Source organism: Schistocerca nitens, chromosome 4 (genome assembly GCF_023898315.1).
Source record: "Schistocerca nitens isolate TAMUIC-IGC-003100 chromosome 4, iqSchNite1.1, whole genome shotgun sequence".
NCBI lineage: Eukaryota > Metazoa > Arthropoda > Insecta > Orthoptera > Acrididae > Schistocerca > Schistocerca nitens.
The window spans coordinates 958948654-958960881 of record NC_064617.1 but is presented as its reverse complement, the minus strand read 5'-3'; the positions used below and the strand labels follow the sequence as shown (position 1 = coordinate 958960881).

At 39.6% G+C, this 12228-nt stretch overlaps 1 protein-coding gene across 4 annotated transcripts in view; it reads left to right on the top strand.

The window, feature by feature from the left end:
* LOC126253638 (atrophin-1) overlaps window positions 1-11839 on the top strand; it is a 154266-nt gene extending 142427 nt beyond the window's left edge. For 3 of the 4 annotated variants that reach the window (XM_049955125.1, XM_049955126.1, XM_049955127.1), the window contains exon 10: window positions 7600-11839. In XM_049955125.1, the coding sequence (XP_049811082.1) occupies window positions 7600-8652 (1053 nt within the window). In that variant the 3' untranslated portion in view covers window positions 8653-11839. The remainder of the gene's footprint in view (window positions 1-7599) is intronic. The other variant, XM_049955128.1, reaches the window with a different exon arrangement.
* Window positions 11840-12228: the final 389 nt, after the last annotated feature.

The window sequence follows — 12228 nt, the reverse complement described above, 5'->3', positions numbered from 1 at the left end:
GTAGATAATTCATAATGTTCGAACACAGTAGATGTTACTAAATCCTACTGCAAATCAATGTTAGAGTAATCCACTGGATTACAGACCCATATCAGTTTTCCTTTCTTGAGTGTTGGTGTGACTTGTGCAACTTTCCAGCCTTTAAATACAGATCTTTTGACTAGCAACTGGTTCTACATGATAACTAAGTATGGAGCTATTGTATCAGCAGACTCTGATGGGAACTTTTAACTGATGTAAAATCTGGATTGGAGGCATTGCCTTTATTAAGTGACCAATATGCTTTGCTACACTGAGGATATTTGCTCATCTTGGTAGTTGTTCTTGATATGGATTCTGGAATATTTACTTCGTCCTCTTTGGTGAAGGCATTTTGGAAAACCATGTTCAGTAATTGTGCTTTAGTGGCTCTTAATTGGGTGTATGTTGATCACAGATGCCAGTGAATGTTGTGGAATATGCTCTCGTACTGGCCACGAGGTTGGTAAAGAGATCATTTGGTAGGGCATTCCATTCCTCCACCAACACAGTTGACAAACTGCTCCACCAACACAGTTGACAAACTGCTGGATGGTCGTTTATGCATGCGAACGTGTTGAAATAAGTTTCGCCCAATGCATCCCACACATGCTCGATGGGATTTAAGTTGGGAATCGGGCAGGCCAGTCCATTCGCCAAATATCCTCTCAGAGCTGCTCCACCTGCACCGTGCGATGCATTTGTGCATTGTCATTAATAAAATGATGTCGGGTCCAGTTGCATCCCAGAAAAGGTGCACATGGGGAAGGAGAACAGTGAGTGTACAGTGTTCAGATATGCAATGGTGCATAGCATAGGGGCCAAACCAGCAAGGAGTTGTCACGTGATTTGCTTGGATGAGAGAGGAGATTGTTTGCCTAGATTTTGAATGTACCCTCATATGGCAAGAGATGGGAACATGTAATGCACCCAGGAACATTGTCAAACATGATAGTTTTGGGGGTCAAGGTGTCATAGTGTGGGAAGGCTTAAAGTTGCATAGGCATGGTGTCATCCAGACCTTCGAACAAGGCACTCTCATTGGTCGTTGTGACACTGTACTCCTTCCCTGTGTGTGCACTGCCCCCCCCCCCCCCCATATATATAATAGGGCACAGCAATTTTTTCCTTCACAGCAGCAGTATTAATATTACTAAGTTTCTATTTACACATGGAAACAGGAAAATATCGCTTTGTACACTGACAAACAAAAATTGAATTTTTACGAATTTTTTGCTCGGCAAAAAAATCAACCACAAACCATTTAAGGTCACAATCACTGCCTGAATGTCTTTAGACTCATATATTTAACTCATATTAATAAAATGTCATCTCTTGAAGGAGGTAAACAATTTTATTCCTGGGTTTAACATTAAAACAAAAACTTTGAACAAAATCTACCTTTCAAAATTATTTTGATGACTAAGCAAAGTGCATCCAATAACACTCAGTCATTTCATACTGTGAAATGGTGCAAAGCATTACTTGTAAAGTGCTACCTTGCAGGAACTTCTTTTCGGTTTGGCTTGGGTAATGCACATTGTGCACCTCCTTGAAGTACCTTTCATAGACATGAGTGCTGCAGTAGTGGGAGACAAGCTGACCTTGGAAGTGATGTGTGATTTATTCTTACTAATAAGGACTCTTGGGTGTGGTATAGTTGCCAACCTTGATTTGGAACAAGAACTACCTATTACTTCATTAATCAGTATGCTCTGGAATGTTAAATATAACTGCTGTTTGCTGTGCATGGCTAGTTTGCTGGTTTCTTTGTGCAGAACATAGGCATTCACTATTGCTGCATCTATAAACTAACAAAAAATTTTCATTCATCCCTGTCTCGACTTCTCTGCTACAGTGTAGAATGCGTGATGCTGGTCAAATCTGTCTACACCACCCATATAGCAGTTGTAAATCAGCAATGGCTCGAGGGCAAGGGATCATTTGCTTCCTCCCCTTCTTGTCACGACGTGTAACAAATTCTGTAGGACTGTGCATACTGCTTGCAACAATGACTGATTTAGTACCCTGTCTTTCCATTTTGTTACACATCTCCTAACATTGGTTGAAAGACTTCCCTTTGGGAAATACCTCCTCGAAGATAAAATCGTCCCAAACTCAAAAATAACTTTCTGCAAAAATTTAGATAGGAGACGGAAGCTGGAGGAAAAAAAACGATCCTAAAACAAACATTATCCATGATGTTGGAACGATGATGAAAGTGACAATACAACTTTTTCACGCAAGGGTGTATCATGTTCATAAGTCTTTCCTTCATAAATCTGAATGTTCAACACGTATCCTGTTACAGAGCAGCATAAAGCAAAAACTTTGTAGCCATGCTTTATTAGTTTGAGTGGCATGTACTGGTTGAGAGAGGTCCTGCCTTTGAATGCTACCATACTTTCATCTACTGAAAGGAATCAATTTGGACTGAATGATGCTCTGAAAACTTCATTCACGTGACTCAAGAGTGGTCTTACTTTATAAAGTTTGTCACAGCTTGGAGTGCCTTTACTGGCCATCTTTTCATTGTCATTCAGATGCAAATAACGAACAATTTTTAGAAATGGTTTCATTGACATTACATTTGCAATTCTTGGTACATGAAAGTTTTGGTCAGTTGACCAATACTGGCGGATGCTCAGAAGAGAATGGAATCCCATTATAATTAGTATACCAATAAAGGTTTTCAGCTCCTCTAAGTTCAGACTAAGAGCTGCTGTTCTCTGAATAGCATACATGTTGGACTGAGCAACTATGAAATTGGAAAAAGTGTCGGGGGGGGAACAGTGAAAATATCTCAGATGGGGAACTTAAATTTACTGGAACATTTGGCCCAAAATATTCACTATAAACACTGCCACTCAATTTTCTTGGTTCACTTCCATATTTAGTGAACTGATATTGCCCCTGTGTTACTGCTGTGCCATCAGTCTCTGAGTCACTATCTGAATGAGTTGCAGAACTTGTCAAGGAATGTGGAGGCTGAGTAATAACCGCAGGTTCTTCATGTTCATCACAGGTACTGTCATTGAAGTCTAATTCCTCTGTCAAACTGCCACCCTGCACAGGATGAACTATCAGGGAGGCACTGACTGGCCCTGGGTTCAGGATGAATCTGTGAATCTTCTGCATTTGTCTCACCCCCATACTCAGAATCATCTGAAGAAACATCAGAACATGAATCTTCAAGAATGTGCAGTATCTCTGCTTCATTCAGTCTTTGTCTAGCCATTTCACTACAAAAGAAATTACGCTGATGTACCCATTATTGACCTCAAAAGAAAATAATAACCATAAAAAACATTGAATGCTCTTATAGTACATAGTACAAACAGCTACGATAGATATTTAGTAAATAAGAATTACTCTAAAGCAAATCGTCTTGATGCCAAGCAGAAGAAAATGTAGGATGTCCAACTCTGTACTGCAGCATGCCAAATGTGCATACAACTTGAAAATAACATCTCAGCAGTAAAGTTACTGGCTGCATGTCAAGTTCTGTGATGTTCTTTCAACATTTCACTTATCAATAAGCACGTATGAAAATGACTACACCTTCCTGGGTCACAGTTTACAAAAGCAGACAGCCCTGTATTTCAGCAGAATAGCTTGCTCAACAGTGTAATTGCAGATCGTTTATTTGAAGATTACTAACTTTAGATTTCAAGGCACTATTGATGTTTTTCCAAAGATAGCACTTCAGAGGATGACTACAATGGGTAAAATGCATGTAACAACAACAATATGCTTGCCTCTAAAGTAACAAAGGTGATAAATGCCTCTGATGCGGTTGGCAGCATTATGTGGTCGATTTTTCAACCACAAGCAAATGTGCCCCTGCCATCTGTTGAGAACTTAGTGAACTGCATTGTGGCTATTTTTCCAACCACAAAACGTTCTCACTGATGTGCTGGAACCATAAGGACTAAATCACAACTTAAATCTGTGAGAAAATGTGCCCTACGTGATGTCGAAAAATCGCCACAAACCTATAAAGGGCTAAATCCCATTAGGCATGTGTAAGATGCATTTGGGAGTCAATCTGCATAATATACTCGTGCACCAACGATCATCCAGCAGTTGTCAATTGTGCTGGTGGAAGAATGGAATGCCATACCACAATAGCTCCTTACTAACTTCATAGCCAGCATGAGCGCACATTGCAGAGCACCCTATTGAGAAATATGTCTTTTGTAATGTTCAGGGAACCATCATAAATTGCGGTGGCTGCAGTGTAATTATTGTCTCTGAATAAAAGTGTCATTTCTTCCACTTACCTTCTATACTGTACAGTACTGTGGCAATGGTTAAAGTTTTACCTGACAGAGACAAATCAAGCAAAAGCTATTTTCAATACTAGTGTAGTTTGAAGGTGAATTATTTTCATTTTGAAGTTTTAGTGGCAGATTTCTGTATGCAGAAGAAAAGTTGCAGCTGACACAGTGAAGACGTTCTTATATGGTGCATAGCAGTTTTGTTCTTCAAATTGACTTGTCAGCAGTATAATGGCTAGCATTGTTGATGAACTCCTGATAAGGAAAGTTCACTGAATAGTGAAGGATACATTGGCAGAGGTGTTGATGACTCACTATAGAGGTTTTTATGCAGACACACAAACTAGTAACGAACTGTCGGAAGGCTAGAATAGTGATTACTAGTGATGAAACCTTGCTTCATCATTGCAAGTCATAAAAGAACCCTTATACTCAATCTATTACGTCTGTATTACTTTGAAATGCTTTCAGTGTAAGTCCCTCCTGCATAGGAAAGTTGCCATTGCATATCACAAACAAGTGCTTGCTTAACTCATCTGAGGAAAGTCCATAGAGCTTTATCCATTTGTTGGGTTCCTACAATATGAAAATCGACAGACTTACATTGCTGCCTGTTGTTGGTCCACAGTTAACCAGAAACAACACTGAAGGTGCCATACCCTTACACAAAGCTTTGTGCAAATTTTCTTTTCTTTCATTTGAAGAATCTGCTGCATAAAGGTAGTGCTGTCAGGGGCAAAGCTGGAAAACAAGTGTGGTGCAGAAATTTGTACCCAAGTACTTGTACACTCATTGGATGTAATAAGTGAACTTCCATCTTACTTCTTGCTTGATAAGTTTCTGTGTACAGCTTCCAGCATATTGCTGATGAGCACACGCGCGCGCGCGCGCGCACACACACACACACACACACACACACACACACACACACACACACACACACACAGAGAGAGAGAGAGAGAGAGAGAGAGAGAGAGAGAGAGAGAGAGAGAGAGTGTTTATGAATTGCCTCTTTCATTGTTAGATTTGTTAATTTTCTGCCTCCCTCCTTTTCCAGTCTCTTCACATCAGTATGGGTCACATCTTATCCTACCTCCATAATTACTTTTATCCTTGCTATACTTGTTACTTTCTTGTGCTTATTTATATTGCCCCTGCCCCCTCCCCCCTGAATAACGTGCACACGCTTCTTTGTCTTTCAGTCTTTCGATATGCTCATCAATCACAAGACATACAGTGTTCAGTCTGGCAAAATCTTCCTGTAGTGGCACCTCTTTTTTTCTTTAAGTGTAGTAGGCGTGTTTTGGTTGCAGTCTATTGCTTCATTAACATTTATCATTATAAATTGTACATAAATTTGGAGTCATTATTTTCACAATGTGTAAACTGAATGGTTAGATATTTTATTAATCTAAAATAGTTTGTTTCCATAATATTTAAACCTTTCAAAAGCTTGCATTATGTAGTAAGCTTTCTAGAAACACCTGTCCCCCATTTCTGCTTGTAAAATATTATTCTTCTTCCAGTGTAAATTCCTTCAGAAATTAGTATGTTTTTATAGTCATGGTTTGTTTACCTGTCAAGTTCCTAATGTAATGTATATCTAAAAACAAAGATGATGTAACTTACCAAATGAAAGCGTTGGTATGTTGATACACACACAAAATTCAAGCTTTCGCAACCCACGGTTGCTTAATCAGGAAAGAGGGAAGGAGAGGGAAAGACGAAAGGATGTGGGTTTTAAGGGAGAGGGTAAGGAGTCAGTCCAATCCCGGAAGCGGAAAGACTTACCTTAGGGGGGAAAAAACGACAGGTATACACTTCGTGTATACCTGTGGGGGCGCGCGCGTGCACACGCACACACCTGCACATATACAGACACAAGCAGACATTTGTAAAGGCAAAGAGTTTGGGCAGAGATGTCAGTCGAGGCAGAACTACAGAGGCAAAGATGTTGTTGATGACAGGTGAGGTATGAACGGCCCGGAAAGTATCGGACTGGATCAGACTCTGAATGTGGCTCTCCAGCAGGGATATGACTTGCTCAAATCCTGCCCTGAAATGAGATCCATCCTTCATGAAATCCTCCCCACTCCACCAAGAGTGTCCTTCCGCTGTCCACCTAACCTTCGTAACCTCTTGGTTCATCCCTATGAAATCCCCAAACCACCTTCCCTACCCTCTGGCTCCTACCCTTGTAACCGCCCCCAGTGTAAAACCTGTCCCATGCACCTTCCTACCGCCACCTAATCTGGTCCTGTAACCCGGAAGGTTGTACATGATCAAAGGCAGAGCCACGTGTGAAAGCACCCACGTGATTTATCAACTGACCTGCCTACACTGTGAAGCTTTCTATGTGGAAATGACCAGCAACAAGCTGTCCATTCGCATGATTGGACAAGGGCAGATGGTGTTTGTTGGTAATGAGGATCCCCCTGTGGCTAAACATGCCTTGGTGCACAGCCAGCACATCTTGGCACAGTGTTACACCGTCCGGGTTATCTGGATACTTCCCACAACTCCGGAGATGGGAACTTACCCTTCAGTGTATCCTCTCTTCCCGTTACCCACCAGGCCTCAACCTCCGCTAGTTTCAAGTTGCTGCTGTTCATACCTCACCTGTCATTCAACATCATCTTTGCCTCTGTACTTCTGCCTCGACTGACATCTCTGTCCAAACCCTTTGCCTTTACAAATGTCTGCTTGTGTCTGTATATGTGCAGATTGTGTGTGTGTGTGTGTGTGTGTGTGTGTGTCCTTTTTTTCCCCCTAAGGTAAGTCTTTCCGCTCCCGGGATTGGAGTGACTCCTTACCCTCTCCCTTAAAACCCACATCCTTTCGTCTTTCCCTCTCCTTCCCTCTTTCCTGATTAAGCAACCATGGGTTGCGAAAGCTTGAATTTTGTGTGTGTGTGTGTGTGTGTGTGTGTGTGTGTGTGTGTGTGTGTGTGTGTGTGTGTGTTTATTTGTGTGTCTATCAACATACCAACGCTTTCGTTTGGTAAGTTACATCATCTTTGTTTTTAGATATATTTTTCCCACGTGGAATGTTTCCCTCTATTATATTTACTAATGTAATGATTTATATATATATGTAATGTGTATGTGTAATTTTCATTGTTATTTTCATTGTTATTTAATGTGCATTATTTCTTAATGTAGTGTTGTGTATTGCAGACATTGCAATTTTTTTGTTTGTGATAATTTGATTACTTTAAAATGCCCATATACATCCATTTCTTTATACTCATTTGAAAATTGTGATATTCAGAGTAGTGTAATGAGCTGCCCGGATTTCGTAGGATAGTTCTTCCAGCTCCAGCCGATCTGAAGTGGGCCAAACAAGATGTGTGCAGCGCGATAGTGACTGTAGTGGGACCCATTCACAGGATGGCTCTTGCCCACCCATGCCTCCAGCTCCTGCTTCAGCCCCCCCTGTGGTATCTTTACTCAAACTGCAGCAACAGCACCACCACCACCACAATCACCATCAGCAGCAACAGCAACAACAACAGCAGCAGCAGCAGCCACAACCAGTAGTGCCTCTTCAGACATGTGATGATAGTAGTTTAGGCCCACAGTTTCGACAGTTACCAACCCCTTCAGCACATGTGATGTATGGAACACCTGTCTTCTTTAACCATCCTCACCACCATCAGCAACAACGTACACAGCCAGCCCCACCTGTACCCTATAGGCAACCCCGTATGCGCCGCCCCCAGTATCGTCGAGAACCTCCGTCACTACCATCTACACCAATACGCCCAAACAGTGTTGCAGCAGGAGCTGGGCCACCTGGACCCCGGTATGGGTTTCCAGCTGGTAGGCGTGGGCCAGGTGCAAGTTCATCTGCACATCGCCGGGCTCAGTCCCCACCCTCTGCTCATACTCCACCACCCTTGCCATATTCACCTCTCATTCGTTCCCGGGCTCCCTTCCCTCAGCCTGTTCCTACCCCTTCAAACCAGTTCCAGGGTGCGCCTCCTCGTCCAGCGACAACATACTTCCAGTCAACTACGTCAGCATCTGGCACTGATGGTCCACGCCGCTACGGACCTCGCAAGTCTGGTCCGAATAATGGTGGACGTTATGCCGGGGGAGGAGGTGGTCCAAAACCAGCAGCAACGGTGGCGGGAGCAGCCACAGCTCGTTTACCTGCTCCAGCAAATTCATCGAGCCCTGATGATAGAGCTGGAGGTGATGGTCCAGCAGTTGTATCATTACCACCCTCGTGCACTGCTGTCCGGGCTTCGTCACCTTGTGAATCTGAGACAACTGTAATTACAGCTGCTGCAGCGGTGGCAGCAGACTCAACTCATGAAGTCTGCCGTGAACTACAAGCTCTTACAGTCTAGGATATAAATATTAGTTGCCTTTTCTGTGAACAATTTCTAATATAGGATCCTGTCGTGGATAATATAGATTAGTATATAGCTTAAGGAATAAGATTACTGGGGATATTGCTATAAAGTCATAGAAGGTGAATTTGCTGAAGCTCAGTGAATTAACATCACTGAGCTACTGTGCTCTTCAGCACTATGAGCAACCAGTAAAAGTGATACTGTACAGCAAGGCACATGAATTAGCATATTAGTTTTGATAATTGTGTGTTTGTTTGATAAGTTTACTTATGTATGTATTTCTCTGGGTGATTGTTGTTTAGTAGTATGTTTGGAAAATTTCAAAGAGAAGAGAACTTTATTTGAAACAAACAAGTGATAGCAAAATTGTTCATTCTGTTATATTTGTGTGCCTGTGTGTGGTGTGTGTTGGTGGCCAGAACTGTGTTCAGCTGGATAGTGCCAGCAAAAATGAATATATGTAGTTAATATTCAAGATATAATAATATATTATATTAATGTAAATGTATATGTATATACATAATTGTACGTATGTATATATGTAGAATGTAAAGGCATTGTGTGTACATGTGGAAGTAGATTTATATTTAAATTATAAGAGGATATACAAACAGTTTAATTAAAATAGCTTTTTTAAAATAAAATATGTTGCCTGAATGTGTTTAACTTGCAATAGAAATTTGCAAGTTAATCTTCTGGAAAGTGAAACATATTGTATGCCAAACAATTTTTGTTGAGTAATGTTATCTGGCCTTGAGATGTTGTCCCTATAGTTTCCCAAGCTCACTGTAATATACAAGACATATGTCACATACAGACAATAGTGACATGCAAGACACCACGTATTCTGCTAAGTCGTTTTTCTTTTGAAAATATGTGCTTCCACTGGGAAACTACATTCAAAGACTGGAAAACAATAACCAATTACATTAGAGTCCAAAACATTAAACTAATATTTTCGCTAATATCTGTTTAAAAATGAAAGCAGAGTAACAGAACAATTATCAGTGTTACATTATTATGTGATTTATTGACTGACGTTGGGTCTAAGACAGTGTTAGTGTAGCATAAAGATTTGTTTATAATGTGAGAAGTGTAGAGATCGTACTCAGAATCTTGAGGAGCTGCGTTGTTGAAACTAGTAAGAGCTTGTGTGTCAAATGCTAATAGTCTTGTATTTGTCTCGGTGGCAGCATGTGAACACAAAGCAGTTTTGAGTTACACAGTGAGAGAAATGTGAAAAATATTTTAGTGTAATTTTGGTTTATGTTGAGCTGCCCTTGCGTATAGAGACTGGTGTGCATATAATTTGCTCATGACTGAAAGCATGTGTTCTGTGTTCGCAGATTTTTCCCTTTCTTTAAGGAGAAAACATCCAGCATTGCTCAAATGTCATTGCCAAATTATTCTTTATATTTATTATATTTGCATATTTCAAGATAATATTCAGCAGGTTCTGGAAGTTCCTATTGATATACTGTTGAAATTAACAAATTCGTTTACGGCATCTGCACATTTTGTGCCTCCAGCCTAATACTAAGTCTAAGGTGAAGTTTAAATGAATAATCGTTATTTCCTTCACAGTACTGCTGTCCTCAGTTTTAACTACAATTATTCAGTTTCCCCAGTTCTGACTCAGTTTTAGCATGATTTTAATTGGCACTAACACTAATGGCAATTAAGTTAGTTGGCTATTAACAGTGCACCTGTGACAGACTTACTGAAATGGAAAAAAAGCAAAGCAAACTGTAAAAAATTAAATTGTTTTATAAAAATGATTTTATTACTGTTATGTAAGAATACTTAGATCATCTAAATATTTTATGTGATGGACAGTGGTAGACTGGTGCCAAAAGTTTAATAGTAATGTATATAGGTGCCAAAAGTTTCAGAGAAAAGTGTGCAGCATTGTGCTTCTGCAATATGACATCCAATTTACACATTAAGCTTTTGTATTAGAAATATTTGGCTCCTCACATTACTTTTCGGCCTAAATTATTATGATGGGACAGGAATTCTCAGGATTATTTTAATGATACCTAGTCATGCAATATTGCCATTGTTGTGCTGACAATAATGATGTGTGTTCTGATACACATCATAAGAACTTGATCAGGGCTGAGGTGATCATAGAGACAGCACTGTTGAAATTTTAACTTTGTTTTTCATCTTATTCCCTACCAAAATAGTGTTTCACTACCCACATTAAGCTTATGAGGCTATTGCCTCTTAATAACTGTACATTATTAAAGTTAAATCACTACTATGATCTTCTCAGCCCTATCTTACCTTAAGTAAGGCTGTGAGTATCCTATAAAAGAAGAAATAACTAGATGGATTAAAACTAGTGCCTTTTGTATGTTATGAAAAGCCTAAATGCTAAGACAGAGTTAATGTTAAGGTTAACTTATTTAAAATCTGAACTGCAAAGTGTGAGTGAATCAACATGTTTTTGTCATTGTGTATGTGTGAGTATTGTCATTACGAGTACCTGTGTAAAGTATATTGTATGTGTCCTGAAATGTTGTCATTGATGTTACTATGTATAGTAGAATAAATAAAATTTTGTGATGTAAAAAGTCAAATCTGTGAAGCCCATGACAGAAAAAATTTTGAGCCAGCTTCCCAGCCTTCCAGTAATGGTGCTGTTGTTAGGTGTGTGGAATTTGGCTAAGAAAAGAGCTTAAATCATTTATGAAGATTGTTGAAAATTTCATCTGTGAAAGTATACAACAAATGGATATTAATGAAAGTGATAAACCTAACTAGTGCCTGTGAGTCACTAAGCATGTTGGAGCAATTTAGTAGTACCTTACGATAATTGTCGCAAAATGTTCAGCTGAATGTATTGAGTATAAAATGCCATGTCTGTGTCATTTATAGTACAAATGTGTGCAATAAATTCATGCTCTTTGCATAGTAAAAACATAGAGCACAATAAAAGAGCTCATAATGCAGACATTGTCATGGTACTAAATTGTCTGTGATTGTTTATTTATTTTTTTAAGCATACCTCCAGTTGTACCTCAAAATTTGAGATGTTAAATTACAGTTGCAAGTAATGTAGCAGCTGATTGATCAGAATGTGTAATACTTGTTTCTGTAAGAAATAAAACTAATTTTTTTCATTGTACTATATGTAAAATATATGGTTATTTATATGTGTAAACTGATGGTAAAATAAAGCTCACAGGGAAAAAACTATGTTTTTGTTTTTAGCTGTAGTGTGTTTGACTTCTGAATGATATCCTGCTTAATTTCAGTGGTGATGTTAATGGAAATGACACTCTTGTAATTAATCTCTTGGAAATGTAGAAAAGATTGGAGGATACTATAGCTGTGACTATAAAATCTGGTTAAATATATTTTTGGAAGATCAAATATCAGTGAAGAAAATTGCAAATAATTATATGTCTGCTTGTGTCTGTATGTGTGGATGGATATGTGTGTGTGTGCGCGCGAGTGTATACCTGTCCTTTTTTCCCCCTAAGGTAAGTCTTTCCGCTCCCGGGATTGGAATGACTCCTTACCCTCTCCCTTAAAACCCACATCCTTTCGTCTTTCCCTCTC